General features: G+C 37.8%; 1 protein-coding gene and 2 long non-coding RNA genes across 3 annotated transcripts; 1 reads left to right on the forward strand and 2 right to left on the reverse strand.

Annotated features, from left to right (window-relative positions):
* Window positions 1-5225: 5225 nt before the first annotated feature.
* On the forward strand, window positions 5226-6459 carry LOC139193823 (uncharacterized). The gene is made up of 2 exons (XR_011578319.1): window positions 5226-5878; window positions 6082-6459. It is a non-coding gene; the product is annotated as an uncharacterized lncRNA (long non-coding RNA).
* A 3962-nt stretch (window positions 6460-10421) lies between these two features.
* On the reverse strand, window positions 10422-13472 carry LOC103408371 (uncharacterized). The gene is made up of 2 exons (XR_524941.4): window positions 13115-13472; window positions 10422-10791 (listed from the first exon to the last, which is right to left on the reverse strand). It is a non-coding gene; the product is annotated as an uncharacterized lncRNA (long non-coding RNA).
* A 5288-nt stretch (window positions 13473-18760) lies between these two features.
* LOC139193315 (uncharacterized) lies at window positions 18761-19441 on the reverse strand. The gene is made up of 2 exons (XM_070816302.1): window positions 19271-19441; window positions 18761-19120 (listed from the first exon to the last, which is right to left on the reverse strand). The coding sequence occupies exons 1-2, from the start codon at window positions 19439-19441 to the stop codon at window positions 18761-18763; spliced, it is 531 nt and encodes a 176-aa protein (XP_070672403.1).
* Between the last annotated feature and the right edge of the window lie 1263 nt (window positions 19442-20704).

Here is a 20704-nt window from a genome sequence, read left to right on the forward strand (position 1 = left end):
TTCATCGTTAAAAGCATGCAACCTCTTTCTTCGACGACAAACGGTTCTACATGGCCTTCACGAGGTTAGAAGTCGTAGCAACTGGAAAAGAATCCTCGCCATTTGATATTTAATATTTAATCTCTCAGAGCTCCAAATAGTTTTTGGTGTTTAAAAATTAAAAGCCATTTGACTGGTTAATACTAATATGTACAAAAAAGTGTAATTGGATGATACTGCATATCAATACAAAATTGACAAATCATTACCAAGTGTTGCAGTCTTGTAGATTAATATCCATTGCCAAAACTATACGTCTTCTTATAGAAGGAAATGTATAATTTGGGTGATGGATAATTATCTAAAACAAAGTTTATATGAAATTTTGTTTCGAAGAGGAATGGTTCTGGTTATAGGCCAAAGTCAATATGTCACATCCCTGTTTGGGCCCCCACCACATCCCGGACTTAACTCAACTGTAGTACAATATTGTCCGCTTTGGGCCCCGACCATGCCCTCACGGTTTTGTTTTTGGGAACTCACACGAGAACTTCCTAGTGGGTCACCCATCCGGATTGCTCTCGCACGAACTCGTTTAACTTCGAAGTTCCGATGAAACCCGAAGATAGTGAGCTCCCAAAATGCCTTGTGCTAGGAAGAAATGGGCATGTACATATAAGGCTTAAAGGATCCACTCCCTTGGACGATGTAGGATGTTACACAATAATAAGTGAAAATCATAACTAAAAATATCAACAAGCATTCACTAATTTTTCTTTAATATCTCATATGAAATGCTCATATATGAATATATAGGAAATCTTTAATGAAGTTGATTCCCATTTTCTTTATAAAAATGAGGATTAGTTATAGGGTCCACACCACATCGAACTTTAACGATCCAAACCGCCTATTTTTCAAGTTGCACCTCATAAATCATTCTTGCAAAATATTAGTTAAATCCGAAATATTTAAGACATCTAATTGAATTCAAAAAAATTAACAAATACTTTATTATATAAGAAACAATGAATTTTTAATTTTTAATTTTCATTTATTAAAAAGATTGAAATTTGTTATCAAACAAATTTTTAGTTTTCAATTTTTTTTTTATTTTAAAAAGTCAAAATGGTTGTTATCGTAACTACATATTATTTTTGAATCACGGGGCAAATGCAAGGTAGAAGTACGAGGAAAAACAAAGAGGATTCCCTTTGAACTTTGACCATTTATTTTAGTGGTCCTTACACTTTAATATTTACAATTAAACAAAATCTTGAGTGATTCTTCGATCAATCTAGTTGTTTTTCAACACAAATCCAATCGCTCTTCAACAAACTTCTTTTAGCTCTTCAGCTGCGATCTCAAAACTTTCCTTCAAACATTATCGATCTAGTGATAATTCATGTTCAAAGTAAGTGTGAAATTAAATATTTGACAATAAAATTTACGAAATGAATTGACCTAAAAAATAATATGAAATGAAATATGTTCAGCGTTTATATCACCCAGAATAATTGGTTGCCAACTTGCACACTAGAACCGTGAGAGCGACTGAAAGAAACTGACTTAACCTGGTATTTTTTCCTACCTACCCAGAGCACTAGGAATTAGCAGAGAGACCATCCATTTGAAAATGACTCCACCGACATTATTTTTATGTAGGGGGACCATCTGCTAGCTAGGCCACATAATTTGAAATGACTCAAGATTCATGAATTAGTAGAGGGACCATCCATTAAAATCTAGGAGTCGGTTAGCTAACGCTTAAACGAATTTAAGTAAATTTATTATATAAAATAAAAATAGATGTTTACTTAAATTTTAAAAAATTATATAGATAGTCATATCATTTGAATTAAATAATATGGATGTCCACATCAGATGCCACCTAAAGATGGTATACAAATGTGGTATAAAAACATTGTATGAATAATATTACTCTTTAACTAATCATCTAACGAGTGATGTGGAACTGTTAATAGGTATCAGCACAGACCTAATGCAGCAAAAATAAGAAAAACAAAAAACCCAAAACCAATTTGAAAATTCAGTAATTCGTAATATGAAATTGACATCGTCTTTCATTACAACTTAATCAATGATTTACTGAATCAATATATGAAAATAGGATCCAACATCTGGAATTTTAACACCATTCAAGTGCACTATGAATTCAACCCCAGTACACTCTACTCATTTTTATATGCTCCATCACCACCGCCGCAAAAGAATCCTCCTCCGAGTACAGCATCACCATATTATAACTCTCAGCTTCACACTACAAACCGAAAGCAAGGAAAATTTTATTTGAACAAAAAGCAGACCTTTTTTACCAATACAATGAACCAAAGTTGTTGCGCACTGTGCGTGAGACAAATTGATTCGCAGAATTTGTTTGTGTAAGGTGTGAAGAACATATGAGAGTTGGGAGAGATAAGTGACCGAGAGTCAAAAGCTAAGAGAGAGATGAAATTTTTGGCGTAGTCGAGTCCATACTAAATGTATGGACTTTAACAAAGGGGTGTGATATCCACACACCCTTTTTTACTTCTCACACACCCTTCTAATTTTCGGTCGTCGGATCAGATGAAATGAAGAAGATATAACGGATAGAAATTAACAAGGGTGTGTGAGAAGTGAAAAGGGGTGTGTGGATAGCACACCCCTTAACAAACAATCAATTATAACACACCTACTATGGGTATTTAATTAAATATTTTATTCTTTGCGGTGCGGTTCGGTTTCAAAAGGTCAAAATTGAAACCAAACCGTTTTTCTTTACTGCAGTTCGATTTCAATCCCAAACCATTTCAAAACCGCAAAACCAAATCGTTCGATTCAGTCCAATTTGGTTTGTGTTTCAATTTGTTTTCGGTTCTAAGTGTCCATTTATAGTACCAATTATTGTCATGATTTTATATCATTAATACTTTAATTACATAGTTATTGATATTACCGATAGTGTCATTATCGGTCTAGTGATAGCTCATGTCTAACCAGGACTACCCGGATCATCTTCAGTGCGTTGGATTCTTTTAAGCTGGCTTCATCTTCCTTGCGGGGGTCACCTGCTACCCGAGGTATTATTTCTCACAATGTGCATTGTTCCGTTGTGTGGTCTCCTCCCCCAGTTAATTGGGTTAAGGTTAATGTCGATGCATGTTGGAATCATGACTCTCATTGCGGTCAAGTCGGGATTGTGGTTAGAGATTGTTTTTCGGGTTGCCTGGCGATGAGTAGTGTTTGGGTGCAGGCGTCCTCGGTGTTAATGGCAGAAGCTATCGCTGTTTTGGAAGGTTGTTTATTGGCAAAGAATTTACATGTACGGGAGCTGGTTATTGAGTCGGATGCACAATCTATTATGCGGTCCCTCAACGCCCGTGCACTGAGCTGTGATTGGGATCTTCTCCCAATCCTTAGTCGTGTTTTGGAGGTGGGGAGAAGCTTTCAATCTTGCTCCTGGTTGTGGATTCCACGATCAGCAAATATGGCGGCGGATTTTGTCGCAAGGTCTATTTCTCCGGAGATGTGTGGCTTTGGCTGGGTTGACAGACCACCATCTTCGTTAGTTGGCATTCTGAACAAAGATGGGCTACCATGTCCTCATTCATAAGGGTGGAGGGTTTTTTGCTTGGGTGGTGGTACGTTTGAGCCCTATGGACGGTGTCTTGTTCTTTGTTTCTGTTTTTGATAGTCTTGCGGGACTGTCCTCTGTGTGTTTGTTAGGCCTTTGTGCCTTTCTGGTTTCTTTGAAGCTTTTCTTATCCAAAAAAAGTAAGTATGAAATGAAAGAATTTGACAAAACAAAGAATGAAATGAATGATATGACCTAAAATATAATATATATATATATATATATATAAAGTGGGCACCCTAAAATGGTGAAACATTCAAAATACCATAAATTGCCCTTTAAGAATTTCATAAATTACAATTGAACCAAAAGAAGCTAAAGTACTTAACCATATTTTTATTTTGAATGAACTTAACCATATTTTTATTTTGAATGAATTTAATATTTTTATTTTGAATGAATTTAATATTTAAAAGTACTTAACCACATTAGTGGGTGGTTTCATATCTTTAATTCATTTCTTTTTTTTAAAATAATTTTTTAAAAATATGTAAATTAATTATTTAAATAAAATATATAAAAATGCCAATTGCCACACGCATATGCGTGTGGCAATAGGCTAGTATATTATGAAATGAAATATGTTCAGCTTTCATTCACGGAGAATATATTATTAAGGAGAATGAAGGACCACCAGATTGTAATGCACACAATGCACTAGATTAGTACTTAGCTTAGCTATTAAGCTAAGTTTGATATAGTCGGTTATGTATTGCTGACTAGGATATAATTATTGATGTATATATCCTTGTGTAATGAGATATCAGAAAAGTGTAATGAGAATCATTTTTCTTACAACCCAAATCAAGCTTTCTCTCTCTCTCTCATCAACTGCACAGATTCATAACTTCATCATGGTATCTTCGCCGGAGTCCACCGACGTCGATCCTTCGCTTCCCTCATTTTCTTAATTTCTTGGATTTTTTTCTTATCTCCCAAACAGATCTTACCTCCTTCTTGCATTTTTTTTTCTGATCTCCCAAACAGATCTTTTCTCTCTCTCATGTATTCTGTCTGCAACCGGTATGGCGCCTCATCCATCCTCCTCTGATTCCTCTCCTCCAGCTACCTCTTCTGGTCCTACTCCTCTTGGTGAGATCTCTACTAATGTGCCTCCATCGATTGCGACGATTACTGTTCAAAACATTGCTGGAATGGTTCCGACGAAACTCAATCGGCACAATTACATCACCTGGCATAGCTTATTCCTTCCCGTTCTAAAGCGATTCAAGCTTTTAGGGCTTCTTACTGGAGATGATCCTTGTCCTCCTCCGTGTGTTCGTGATTCGTCTGGATCTCAGATTCCTAACTCTGCGTACGAACTGTGGTGTGAACGTGACCAAATCTTGATGATTTGGATCAACTCCACTCTTGCTGAAGATCTTCTTCCTCTGACCATTGGAATGGAAGATTCTCGTTCTCTGTGGCAGTCTCTTGAACGTCGTTTCGCAGGCGCTTCGCGTACTCATGTTCATAGTCTCCGATCTAAAATCCAGACTATTCAGAAAGGTGATGTTTCCATGACTGAGTATCTCAACACTATTAAGGACATCTCTGATAAGCTTGCTGCTGCTAGTGAATCGATTTCTGGTTCAGATCTTGTGGCTTATATTCTCGCTGGTCTCCCAGATGAGTATGAATCTTTTGTTGACTCAATCAAGACAAGAACTGAGTCTGTTAATGGTGATGAACTCCATGGTCTTCTACTTAGTAAGGAGATTTCCCTTCAAAAACGCAAGACTCGACAAGGCTCTACATCCTCAAGTTCTGCACCCTTCCATGCTTATACTGCTCAACAAGGCTCGTCTGGTTCTCCTTCTTTCAGAGGCAACTTCAGAGGCAAATATCAGAATCAGAATCGCAATCAATACCACAATCGTAATCGTTTTCCTCAGAATCGCAACTTTGGTGCCAATCGCCAACATAATTCCTCTGGAGGTATTCTTGGTCCTGCTCCCTCTCGTTCCTCATTTTCTGGCGCACACTCCGGTCCCATTCCTGGACCATCCCAACCTGGACAATCCATTCCTTGTCAGCTTTGTAATCAATATGGTCACTCTGCTCTCTATTGTGGCTCTCTCTCCCAATTTGCTTCTCACCGTTCCCTTCCCATGGGTTTCAATGCTCTGACTGGATCCTATCCTCCAAGCTACTGGATTACTGACAGTGGAGCGACTCATCATGTCACTCCTGATCCAGCCTCGCTAAACTCTACCACACCATACACAGGCACTGAACAACTTTTCGTGGGTGATGGCAAAGGTTTGTGTATTTCTCATACTGGAAATGCTTTAATACGCACTCCTAATGCTGTGTTCAAACTTCATGATGTGTTATTAGTTCCTCAAGCCTCTCATAATCTCCTGTCCGTTTATAAATTTGTGTATGACAACTGTTGCTCGCTGACTTTTGATCCCTTTGGATTCTACATCAAGGATCTAAGAACTGGGAGGATGCTTTTCCAGGGCCCCAGTGAAGGAGGATTGTACCCTTTCTACTGGCATGCTTCTACTGGTGTTTCTGGCATTGCTATTTCACCTCATGCTCTAATGATTGCTAAAGCTGATATCACTACATGGCACAGACGGCTTGGTCATCCTTCAAGTCTAGTTTTCAATAAAATCGTAAATAAAGGTCACTTGTCTGTTGCTAGTTCACATTCTCAGAAGTCTGTTTGTTCTGATTGTCAATTTGGGAAGGCCTCAAGATTGCCATTTTCTGTTTTACCTTGTAAATCTACTCGGCCATTTCATCTTGTTCATGCTGATGTATGGGGTCCTTCCCCTACCTCTTCTTGTACTGGATATCGCTATTATCTAATACTAGTTGATGATTTCACTAAATATAGCTGGCTCTATCCACTGCATTATAAATCCGATGTGTGTTCTGTTCTTCAGACTTTTGTTCTCAAAGTTCAAACTCTTTTCGACAGCAAAGTTCAACATTTGCGATCTGATTCAGGGGGTGAGTTCTTAAGTGCTACTTTGCAAAGCTTCTTTAATCTTCAAGGCATAACTCATCAATTGAGTTGTCCTCACACTCTTGAGCAGAATGGATGTGCGGAACGCAAACATAGACATGTGGTTGAAATGGGTCGAACTTTATTATCTCACAGTGGCTTACCTTCTCAGTACTGGATTGAGGCTTTTCAAACTGCAGTATATCTCATCAATCGCCTTCCTCCTCAGGCTTTTTCTATCAGTCCTTGGGAATTACTCTTCAAAGCTCCACCTCAATATCATCTCTTGAAGACTTTTGGGTGTGCATGCCATCCCTGGCTCCAACCTTACTCATCCAGTAAGTTAGATCCAAAGAGTAAACTTTGTGTGTTCTTGGGATACAGCTTGAATCACAGCGGTTATCGTTGTCTTGATCCGGTTACTAACAGGTTATACATTTCGAGACATGTGGTGTTTGATGAAACTCTTTTCCCTTTCAAGCACTCTCTCACTTTACCTTCTCCTACTGTATCCTCTCCTTCTATTTCTTCTCCTTCATTATCTCACCCTATTTCTCTTACTATACCTATTCATCATCCTCCAACCCCTCCTGCCATTCTACAAAATCCCTCATCTTCACCTTCCTCCTCATCAGTACCCCTCCCTCATCCCTCTTCTTCTTCTCCTGTCCCCCCTCCTACAACTATCCCAACCAACCACCATCCTATGATTACCCGAGCCAAAGCCGGTATTTCTAAGCCTAAGATCTTTACAGCCACTAAGCATCATCTCTCCCCTTCCGTTGATCCACTCACCATCATTCCTCCGACCCCTACCACTTATCTTCAAGCCTCCAAGCATCCTGCTTGGGTAAAAGCCATGACAGATGAATATCAAGCACTTCAATCCACTGGTACTTGGGAATTAGTATCTTCTCATCCAAGTTACAATTTAGTTGGGTGTAAATGGGTATTCAAAATTAAGCACAAAGCTGATGGTTCAATAGAACGATACAAGGCTCGGTTGGTAGCTAAAGGGTTTCATCAACAAGAAGGCCTCGATTTTTCTGAAACTTTTAGCCCTGTAGCAAAGCCGACCACCATCAGAATACTTTTGTCTCTTGCTGTGAGCTATGATTGGTTTGTACATCAGTTAGATGTCAGTAATGCTTTTCTGCATGGCTATCTCAAAGAAGATGTGTATATGGTTCAACCTCCTGGTTTTGTGGATCAGTCTAAGCCTCACCATGTTTGTAAACTCAAACAGTCTCTCTATCGACTCAAACAAGCTCCCCGAGCTTGGTATGAAGCCTTCTACAGTGCACTGGTTTCGTTGGGCTTCTCTTCTTCTTCCTTGGACATTAGTCTCTTCATCAAGAAAGACTCTTTCATCACCTTCATCTTAGTGTATGTGGATGATATCATTATCACTGGAAGTTCCCCTGCCCTCTGTCAGTCCATTATTTCCCAGCTTCAATCCTTATTTCCAGTCAAAGACTTAGGTGATATTCATTATTTTCTCGGCATTGAGGTTCACCGATCTGCAAAAGGATTGTTTCTTCATCAGTCCAAATATGCCTTGGACTTACTTAAGAAGACGGATATGCTTGGGGTCAAACCCTGCACCACTCCCGTTAGTTCCATAAAGTTGGATCACTCTGGTTCTCCTCTCACAGATCCTACTTCTTATCGCTCCACCGTTGGTGCCCTTCAATATCTTACTTGGACACGACCGGATTTGGCTTTTGCAGTCAACCAGGTTTGTCAGTACATGCATACTCCCCGGACTATTCATTTGCAGGCTGTCAAACAGATTATCCGGTACTTGAAGGGTACCCTTGACTCCGGGTTGTGGTTTACCAAAGGTCGGCAAATTCTTACAGCATGGACTGATGCTGATTGGGCAGGTTGCCCTGTGGACAGACGTTCTACTAGTGGATACTGTGTGTTTCTTGGACCCAATCTCATCTCCTTGAGTGCCAAGAAACAATGTACAGTAGCTCGTTCTTCTACTGAAGCTGAGTATCGCTCTCTTGCTCATACTGCTGCCGAACTCAGTTGGGTTTGTAAAATTCTGGTTGACATTTCCTTTCCTCTTCTGAAAACCCCGAGTGTTTTCTATGATAACAAGAGTGCCATTGCTCTAGCTTTCAACCCAGTATTTCATGCCCGTACTAAACATGTAGAGATCGATTATCACTACATCCGCGAAAAGGTTCTTCTGGGACATATCAGTGTTCATCATGTGGCTTCCTTACTCCAACTCGCTGATATCTTTACCAAATCCCTCCCTGCTGATCGATTTGCACAGCTTCGGTTCAAGCTTTCAGTTCGCCCTTCTTCCTTCTGCTTGAGGGGGTGTATTAAGGAGAATGAAGGACCACCAGATTGTAATGCACACAATGCACTAGATTAGTACTTAGCTTAGCTATTAAGCTAAGTTTGCTATAGTCGGTTATGTATTGCTAACTAGGATATAATTATTGATGTATATATCATTGTGTAATGAGATATCAGAAAAGTGTAATGAGAATCATTTTTCTTACAACCCAAATCAAGCTTTCTCTCTCTCTCTCATCAACTGCACAGATTCATAACTTCATCATATATGGTTGCTTGCTTGCATTCTAGAACTGTGAGAGTGACTGAAACAAACTGACTTAACCTCGTATCGTATTTATTCCTACATACCCAGAGCACTATGGGAATTAGCAGAGGGACCATCCGTTAAAAGGTGACTCCACAGAAGTTATCTGTAGGGTGACTATCTGCTGAGTTACATAATTTGAAATGATTCCAAGTAGATCTGTCATTCGTGTCGTGTTTTTCAAATTCGTGTCATTTTTGTGACATACTCTCTATCTTAATGGGTCATGTGACCCTACCCGAAATCAACCCGTTAATATTATCAAGTAATATGACGCAAGAAATATGGAAAACATAATACTAAATTAGTATATGCATACCACGTTGTCACATAAAAATTATTTCAAAACATAAAAAAAACATTTTTTTTTCAAGTATTACATACCCCAAAATAGGAGCCTAATAAAAAAAACATTAGTACATTATTACAAAATACCAAATTTTCAAGGATATGCAAGATGAAGGAAGTTGTGTTTCAAGGTTGAGAAACCTTGCACGTTTTTTACAATAAAACCCTTCAATTTTCATCAATCACAAGGGAAATGGTATTGAAACTTTATATTGACAATGTTTTCATTAAGGCTTTCCACATTAGCACTCTCTTCCACATAAACTAAACATAAAAAACCAAACATTGTAAACCATTCAAATTTGTTTGGTATTTATAAATTACTTCATATTTTTATTTTAATGTTTTTTATAATTTTTTTGATCTCACCCTTTGCCAATAGTATACTATAAAAAATAATAATACTTAAAATTTTAAATTTATATAGAATAATAATACAATAATACATATTAATATACAATATATATACTCACCCATTATGGCTATTGTATTTTATAGTAAGTATTTTTAGTAGTTTAAATAATTAAAGGGAACCCGTTATTTTACCTATAGTACCCTATAACGACCCAATTAATTATTGTATTGATCTGAAACCTATTATTTTCGTATCGTTTATGTGTCGTGTTAACAGGTCGTGTAAAAAATTATCAGGTCTAACTCCGAGATTCAAGAATTAGAGGGATCATTCATTAAAATCTAGGCATCGGTCGACGGCATAGACTAGCGCCTAGGCAGATTTAATAGAATTTATTATAAAAAATAAAAATATGTGCCTAGTGCCTACTTTACACTCTAAAAAACTTATACTTATATTAAAAATTTGAAAAAGTCAAAACTTAAGCCATCGTGTCATTAGTATCAACACAGACAAATGCAACAAAAATAAAAAATTGATATAAAATTATATCGTCTTTCATAACAGATTAATCAATGATTTAATGAATCAATACATGCAAATGCATGCAAATAGGATCCGGCATCTGAAATTTAACACAAAGTGCACTACGAATTCAACACCAGTATGCTCCACTCATTTTTATATGCTCCATCACCACCACAGCAAAAGAATCCTTCCTCTGAGTACAGCGTTTTCATATTGTAACTCTTAGCTTCATACTACAAACCGAAAGCATGGAAACTTTATTTGAACAAAAAGTAGACCTTTTCGACCGATACAATGAATTCAACATGTTTCTGAGTTGCAATCTCCCCCATCTTTTTATACTTCGAAATTAGGCAAAGCTGTGTTAACAACGTGTGCAAACAGAAATGGGTCAATGTGATGGTCAACGGTGAGGTAACACAAAATAGCAACTTACAAACTAAACACATTTCGCCAGAGACAAATTCCAAATAAGTAGAAAAAGCAAAGAGCAGTGATTTTGACGCTCTCATTTTCTCATTCCAACGCTCATTCTCTCGATTATCTTTGATTCATTCAATTATATAGCTAAAAAAATGGGAAAAATAAGAGAAAAGAGAAGTCTGAAAGCACTAATATGGAACTATGTATACAGTTAATCACAAGTTCAAACTTGATACAAAATTGTTCAATTAACATAAGTGAAATTCATACAATCAATCATCGATCACAACCCAAAAAACGAGAATTTTTGTTTACTTGTAATTCTTGCCTGAGGTAGGAAATATGTTGGGCTTTTTCTCTGAGGGGGATTATGGGCTATTATTTTCTCTATTTTGTATTGGGCCTTGGACTTCTGGTCGGTTAAACATTTTTTTTCTAATTTCTTTTTGTCAATATCTACTATAATTTTTATTTTGGCTCCTATTATGTGTGGATGAGTAGCTATTGTGTCTAGTTCAATACTTAACTAGAATATGCCCATATAAAATGTTTGAGAAATTTTTTACTTTGTTTTTAAAATTGGATACAGGAAGAGGGTGAGAGAAAACGTGGGAGTTGGGAAAGAGGAAATGATAATATCACTTGTACATGAGGCTTAAATAAAAAACAACAAAATTTTGTTTTATGAAATTACTTGACTATCCTTAGCTTTTTTGATGTAATAGAAGACAAAAACGTATTTTTACCATCTTTTGATTGACAAAGAGGGTTACATTAATATGCAGTTTAGATTATAGTTAGCTTAGTGTATGATCTAGCAATTTTTTTTTTTTTTTGAGATCATTGGATACATTAAAAATATAAAGTGATTTTCACATCTCATTTCTCTCCGTGCACTCATATTTCTTTTAGCTTTTTAATTAAATAAATTAAAGAAAAACTAAGAAACAAAATAAAAAAGAAAATAGTTCATAAGGAGAAAACAAAGAGCAAAATTCGATACCCTCACTAAAATGTCAACATGGATACCTACACACCAAGTTTTCTTCACCTCATATGAAAGGGGCAAAACAACCATTATGTAAACATCTTTAATGGTGCAGGCGAATACAGAAGGCAATATTGTACTATATTGACTTACGTGCTGCTTACTCATTTGTCTCATGAAAAAACTTGGTTACTCCAGTGGACTAGGAAAACCAAATAGGCACTATGTATTATATTATTTTATTTCACCTTTTTGTTTTGTTAACACTTAAAACATGGGAAGTCAACAAAGACCAGTAGAATTCGTTCTAGATGGGACCAGAGAATAAAATTATAAATAACTTAACAACAAGAATTAAATGGTTCACTTCTCAAAATTATGTTACGTCCACTATAGTGCTCTTATATATATTGAAGATAGGCAACAGGAAGCGCTCGGTAATAGTCTAGTCTTTGTTTGCTCTTTTGTGTCCCACTGTTTATAAGAGGTATTCATCCCCCTTATATAGGCACTCAGTGAGCAGCAAAAATCTTGGCTCAAGTGTTCACCGCTTTAGCGTTTAATGATCCAAACATGTAGGCTAATCTTGCTGGCTACTCATTTGTCTTTAGATAACACGTGGTAATGAAGTGATATTTGTTTAGACGTAGTTGCATGATTTTCTGGTCAACACGTACCGAGCACTACGGTACCCCATCTACCAGTTTAGGTATGGTTTATGGTTGAGGTGATTTTATAAAAAAGTTGGGAAAGTTTTTGGTGTTTGGTAAACTTCTAGCTTCAGTTTTTTTTCACAGTTTTAGGTAAAAAAAAAGCCAAAAAACAGAAGCAGCAAAAGACAGCTTTGAAAAACTGGCTTTTCAGCTTCTGCGCAAACCTCTAAAACACGGGTGAACAGTGACCCTTTAATGAAAGTTTCTGGCAATCCTAATAGTCTACTTCAACACCAGCCAAATATCTTCTTTCCGAGAAACATTTATGCAAGGGAAATACGAGAATCAACCAGAAAAAAAAAATCAAATTGAACCTAACCCCTTTGCCCCCCTCTTTAAGAAAACATTTTCCTGAAAAATGGGTTAGAACCCTACATTTTGAGGTGGAGCTCTCTACGGGTGTGCGCAAAGTAAGTTTCTAAACTATACAATCCCATATTTACCTAAGGCATAATTTAGCTTGCTTGAAAGTGGAAAAAAGTATAAGCAACTAACTGAAAACTTTCTGGGTCATAAATTTTCTCAGGAAACAAACAGAACCCAAGTGAGGAAACAAACCTCAAAGCGAGTTATGGACTTCATTGAAATCGGAATCGCAGGAGGAGCGGAGGGCCTTGCGATGCTGGAGACACTGTGCCAAGTTGTTGATGTCCCTCTAGTCCTTCAACACCTTCACCAGATCGTCGTAGTACAAAATCAGCTTCGAAATTTAAGAAGCTTCTCCAATTTCTCGGAGGAAGCTTCTCCCTTCATCTCTATCATCCCTTTTCTGCTCCTCCCAGCTTTATCTCTACCAAAGATCTTTGATGATGAGGGAGAAAGTGGCGAAAAGATTGGAATTTGGTGATGAGAGAAAAAGTGAAGAAAGAGAGAGACAGAGAGGCAGTTGGACGGGAAGGAGAAAAAAAATGGAGATGATTCTAGAGAGAGAGCGTTCTAAATAAGTAAAAGAAAAGAGAAAAGGAAAAAAAATGTAATAGATAGATAAACTTGGTTTTGATCATGTCACACCGTCACAACTGTTTTGCATAAAAGTTTATCAAACATTGTTATACTGCTTTTTTTTTCAAAATTACTTTTACTAAAAATTTTACCAAACACTCTGTCGCTTTATTTCACAGCTCCTTATTCTTACAACACAGCAGAAGCAGCTTTTTTTTTTTAAGCATAACAATACCAAATCAGCCCTTAGTACTGAGATGCTTTTATAAAAAAATAGGTATAAAAAAAAAAACTGAGCTCAAAAAAATATTTGGTAAATACTTAAAAATATCTTATTTTCACTGTTTTGGGTAAAAAATGAAGAAAACGTGAAGCAGAAAAAAAAGTTTATTCTCACAACATAACAGAAGTAGTTTTTTTTAAAGGACAGCAACATCAAACCAACCCTTAGTCTAACAGCCCATATGTCCCTTCAAATATTTTTGCCTTTGCTGATGATCAACATATGTTTTAGACAGTAACTAAAACTTAATCACAGAACATGTGAAAAAAAAAAAACATAAACTGAGCACTGAATAGTCCCGTCAATCAAAAGTGACTAAATTCAAATACATGCATGCATTGCATATAAATTTATATGCCGTTTTTTCATTTGCCTGTCCCACATTTTTATTTTTCATCGGTAAAAAGCATGCAACTTATTTTTCACATAAACTGGCCTACATGCGCTACAAAGAAAAACTCAATAAAATGTCACATAAACTGGCCTACACGTCCTAGCAATTAGGAGATGCCGACAAAAAGCATGAATTTGATCAAAATCAACTGAGCCAAGAAAACACGATAAACACGATATCAAACTCACATGCATATGGAAATGGCGTTTCTTATCGCCTGGCCTGTCAAGCTCTACATTTGATTTTGGTGCACTGTTTCTGATTCAAGGAGTTCTCCGATTTCATTCTTAGCTTACTTTCGTCTGAATGTGATTGACTTTGTCGGCTTTACTGCTAACCTTTGATGTAACCCTTTTTCTTCTAACTATAGAATCTATTATCGTTGCATTTATAATAGAATAAAAAAAGCTTGTTGCATGTTGCCTCCTTGCTCCTCGATGCATAATAATACACCTCTTCGACGCCCTGGTGCCTACAAGTCAAGCATATCGAATTACGATTTTATTCAGTCCTTGAAGATTGATCATAATACCCTACAGGTGATTGATCGTTTGGGATTACGATTTTAATTACGACAACTTTTTCTTCCCTCTCTCTCTTATGTGTCCATTTGCACTTTTTGCTTAGTATTTAAAAGACCAAAAAAGTTCATTCCATTAGAACGTGTCATACATCAGAAACCTCATGACGTTAAATTTTATTTTATGTTGAATGAGTAAACAATAATTGAATTGAGGCCTTTTGTTGATACATATTGATTTGTACATGCATAATTAAATTGAAAATAGTATCACAGTAATTAAATTGAATTGAGGCCTTTTGTTGATACATATTTATCAAGACGTATTACTTAATTATTTTTGTAGAATAAAGTATACAATAATGGGTGGAAGTTCCTTGAGGAGAAAGTTAAGTATATGATTTTTTTGCGATGATGATGATATCAACACGCTAACTACGTTCGAGTTCATTGATGACACCCAACGGTTAGATGTGAGATATCATTTTGAGGACATAACAAGATCCCTATATAATGCTAATTAGGACTTATTTTGGGGTTTAATTTCTTGATATCATTCTTCTCACCAAGGAGGAAAATATATAATGTACAAGAGTGATTTACAAGGAAAGAAACATCAAATAACCTAATTACAATCTGATTACAAGGACTCAAATAGGTAACTAAACTAATTACAAAAAGTCAACTCTCCAACACTCCCCCTCAAGTTGGTGCATAAATGTCGTTCATGCCCAACTTGATAAGAGAGTTGTAGAACGCTTAACTTGCAACATCTTTAGTTAAGATGTCCGCCAATTGATCCTCTGACTTAACGAACGGGAATTGAATAATATTCCCATCCAACTTCTCCTTAATGAAGTGTATGTCAACTTCCACGTGTTTTGTTCGATCATGTTGAATTGGGTTGTGTGAGATATCGATAGCTGCTTTATTATCACAAAATAAATCCGAGGCAGAATTCGAAGTATACCCGAGTTCACCAAGTAACCTCCGAAGCCATAATAGTTCACATACTCCTTTTGCCATACCTCTGTATTCCGCATCTGCACTTGATAAAGCAACTACTTTCTGTTTCTTACTCTACCAAGTCATTAAGCTTCCTCCCACAAATGTAAAGTAACCAGATATGGACCAACGATCAGTAATGTTGCCTGCCCAATCTGCATCGGTGTAACCCTCTATTCGACAATGATCATTCTTGGAAAACATGATGCCTCTACCCGGTGAGGACTTCAAGTATCGTATGATGCGTTCAACTGCACCCATATGTGCCTCACTCGGAAAATGCATAAATTGACTAACAACACTTATTGCGTATGCAATATCAAGCCTAGTGTGAGATAAATAAATTAACCTCCCAACTAACCTTTGATAACGATCTCTGTTAGTGGGAACTTGATCAGGGTGCATGGCAAAATGGTGATTTTGGACTATAGGGATGTCAGCTGGTTTACAATCAAGCATTCCGGTTTCAGCTAATAAGTCTACAACATATTTTCTTTGAAACAGAAATATACCCTGTTTAGATCGAGCTACTTCTATCCCCAAGAAATCTTTCTAACCACCAAGATCTTTCATCTCGAACTCAGTTGCTAGGTAATCTTTGAGCCTTGAGATTTCCTCTTTGTCGTCACCCGTAACAATCATATCGTCCACATAGATGATAAGTGCCGTCAATTTCCCCATTCGATGTTTCAAGAAAAGTGTATGATCGGAATTGCTCTGCCTGAATCCATATTTCCTCATAGCCATCCAGAACCTACAAAACCATGCTTGAGGTGATTGTTTCAACTCATACAATACTTTATTCAACTTGCACACTACTCCAGGTTGTAAAATCGATGCATAACCAGGTGGAATATCCATATACACTTCTTCTTTAAGATTACCATGTAAGAAAACATTTTTCACATCAAATTGCTGTAACGACCAATCTAAGTTGGCCGCCAATGAAAGCAATACTCTTACAGTATTAATCTTTGCTACCATGGCAAATGTCTCTGTATAATCAACACCATATGTCTGAGTGTGTCCCTTAGCCACCAATCGTGCTTTGTATCGTTCAACAGACCCATCAGCTTTGTACTTGATGGTGTACACCCACTGACACCCAACTCTCTTTTTTCCTCGGGGAAGTGGAACTAAATCCCACGTTTGATTTTTCTGGAATGCAGCCATTTCTTCCTCCATTGCCTTGGTTCATCGATCGTCAAATAATGCCTCATTCAATGAACATGGTGTGCTATCATTGGATATTTGTTGTACAAAAGCTTTGCCGGGTTCTGATAACTTCTGTGATGACACATAGTTGGCAATGGGGTATTTAGAGCATTTCGTTGTGTCCGATGAATATTGATTGGGTGGCTTTCTCTGGTTGTGCCTGAAAGGTAATTGATAATTCGGAACAATGGTATCATCAACAGGGATAGTAGAGCTTACCTCAGGAATATTCTCAGGGGTATGGTCATCTGGTGGTACTATATTTGGAGACGAGGGGGAGTAGTATCAGTAGAATTCTCAAAGTTGACAAGTGGCAGCATTGGTGCTATGGGTGAGGACGACATTGCCGTGCCTGCTGTTGATTCTGTGAGCAGCACTACGGCTGTTGTTGGCTGGGCTAGCAGCGCAGTCGCTATAAGCTTGGCTAGTGGCAGCGGAAGATCAACAGTATCACTCATGGTCTAATCCTTCTTGTTATGTCGTGTCTCCCCCTGAGGAGAAGGATTGGCAGAATCCGAAGGGTAATACATCTTAGACTCGAAGAAAGTGACATCCATAGTAACATACATTAGACGGGAAGGAGGGTGGTAACAACGATACCCTTTCTAATGGAGTCCGTACCCCATAAAAATATAATGTACATCACACGGTTTAAGTTTCGTCCGTTGTGATTAGTTAAATAATGGGAAAAATCATTATTAACATATTCATCACCATTATCAGAACGCAAAATCCATATTTTAGTAGAAAACTGTGTTTGAACCACTGCCTGGAAGGTCTTAAAAGCCGAAAAAAACATCATTTTTATGCTTAAAAAGATATAACCATGTCATCCGTGTGCAATCATCTATGAACGTTACAAACCATTGAATACCAGATGAAGTAGTAATCGGAGATGGTCCCCAAACATCCGAATGAACAAGACCAAAAAGAATAAAACTTTTATTAGAATTCAGCGGATAAGTAACACGGTGACTCTTTGCGAGTATGCAAGTCTCATATTTAAAGTCTGAAACTGAACAACCAACAAATAAATCCGGAAACATATGTTGCAAATAACTAAAAGATGGATGACCCAAACGGTGATGCCATAACCATATCTGATGCTTCTTGTGATCAACGGCTCCATGGGTGAGATTGACCCGTCCTATACTGACATCATCCATAAAATAGAGATCCCCCTTCTTAGTACCATGACCAATTATCTCCTTCGTAAGAATATCCTGTATAAGACAAAACTTTGGATACATTCACACAACAGTTCAATTGTTCAGTAACTTGGCCAGGAGACATCAATTTATGCTTTAGTGAAGGTACAAGTAATGTATGAGGCAAAGAGAGAGTAGGCGTGAGGCGCACGGTGCCAGCGCCAGTTACTGGTGAGGTGACTCCATTAGCATTTGTAATATTACATCAAAGTGGAACAGTATCACAAGCTAAATCAGTGGGATCATAAATCATATGGTCTGTGGAACCGGAGTCAATGATCTATCCGGATGAAGTAGCATCACTATTCATATTAAAAACATAACCACAGTTACCTGATGACTCCGGAGACATGTCGGAAGAACTCGAAACCGAAGGAGGATCATCTTGAGATATTAAAGATAATTAGAACATAGAGGTGGCGAGATTGGCTTGCTCATCTCGTTTCTCGTTGTTTCTGAAGCTTCAACTATTCCCATAAGTCAGGATAGCCATGCAATTAGAAGCAATTATCACGACCATGCTTCTCACTACCGTAGTAAGTACAACCACCAGCCGGGACGGGTGGTTTAGGACGACGAGGAAGGGGACCCGTGGTAGGCTGTGAGGCTGTCCTAGTAGCAAAGAGCAAGCCTTGTGTTAGGCTCGGGGCAGTAGCTTAGGGTTACAGTCCTGAGCTCGTGCAGGTGACTTATTAGGGGCGCGAGGACGAGGTGGAGTTACGGCTCGTGTGGCAGGCTGAGCCACCATGGCTGCCCCACTTAGCAGCTGTCCTCCGGTATTTATCACAGCTTGTCGCATTCCCTTCCGGCGAACATAGGCAAAAGTTTGTTCGACAGAAGGAATGGGCTCAGTTTGTAGAATATCACTACGAATTTTATCAAACATCTCATCCAATCCTACAAGCAAAGTGTACACACGATTCGTTTGAACAATTTTATTAAAAATTTCAATATTAGTACCGCACTTCATTGGATTAGGTCGATGATAATCAATCTCCTGCCACAAAGATTGAAGATCACTATAGTATGTCTCCACCAGTCATCCATCTTGCCTCATGCGAGAGGCCTTGCAAGTAAGATCATAGACTTGAGATATATCGAAGCCGTCATAATACGTGCGAGCAACCGCATCCTACACTTCCTTTACTGTCGATATTCGAAGGAAGTACCCAATCAAATTGGGTTCCATAGAGTTGATGAGCCAACCCTTCACAATAGCGTTCTCCGTACACCATTTGGTGAAGGTCGAATCGTCGATACGTGGTTGGGGATCACTCCCAAACAAGTAGCTCAACTTGTCTTTTCCAGCAACAAACATCTCAACAATCTGAGACCAAGCTCCATAATTAGCACCATTGAGTTTGATGCCAATCTAAGTAGTAGACGAATCATGATGGACAATCTGTGTAACAACTTGCGGTATAGGTAGGGTAGGATTCATGGTAGGGTCGGTTAGGGTAGTAGTGTTTAGGGTTATAGTGTTTAGTGTAGGAGTAGAATCGGTTAAGATGAGGTTGTTTCCACTGTGGAGTGGTGGTAAGTTCTCCATAGGAGGGCCGAGTATGCTTGAGGAAACGGGCAGAGCAGAAATCCTAGGATCTCTGCTTTGATACCATGCTAATTATGACTTATTTTGGGGTTTAATTTCCTAATATCATTCTTCTCACCAACGAGGAAAATATATAATGTACAAGAGTGATTTACAAGGAAAGAAATATCAAATAACCTAATTACAAGAAGTCAACTCTCCAACATATAAAATATTGAATAACATTGATGGCCAGGGAACATACCAGAGCCTCCACCTCACAGTTCTAAGCTTCAGACTCCTTAAACAACATGAGTTTGAGGTCTCCTAAGGTATGTAAGACGTGAAGTTTTTGTTATTTATTGTTACAAACGATTACACAAAATTTGTCTAAATTATAGAATAAGGCTTTAATCTGGAAAGTACTTTAATTTGTATACTAACACCTACCTTTTTTTTCATAAAAGACAATAGTATATTCCCGGTAGAAAGAAAAAAAGACAATAGTATATTCGGTAGGGGCAAAGGCCAAAGAAGCCAATAACCAATAAAGTCAGTATAATCTCGGTAGAAAGAACAAAAAGAAACCCCTTGCCCATTTACAGAGAATCCTCAACAAAGAGGTCTAAAATTGAAGGGAAGGGAAGAATACAACCATTGACAACTACTACCGATGGATATACTATAGCGAGCTAGACGATGAGCAATATTGTTGGCTTGGCATCAGACGTGGGTACAAATGTATTCAGTGATCGCAGTGAGCAGCGCCTACGTATCCTCAATGATGTGACCAATCGATGACAGGTTGATTAAAGGACATTGCAAAGCCCCAGTGATATGAAGAGAATCATCTTCAAATAATAAATTATTGAACCTGTAATTGACGTCCAAACCACGCATTCTCTAGCTGCAAGAGCTTCTGCCAAAAGAGAAGATGTGACATTACTGAAGTTTTTGCAGGCAGCTGCCACGAAGATACCTCTCCCATCTATGACGATGATGCCCACACCCTCCAGACAACAATTACGATTCTAGGCACCATCAAAATTAAAT

The sequence above is a fragment of the Malus domestica genome, chromosome 17 (assembly GCF_042453785.1).
Source record: "Malus domestica chromosome 17, GDT2T_hap1".
NCBI classification, from domain to species: domain Eukaryota; kingdom Viridiplantae; phylum Streptophyta; class Magnoliopsida; order Rosales; family Rosaceae; genus Malus; species Malus domestica.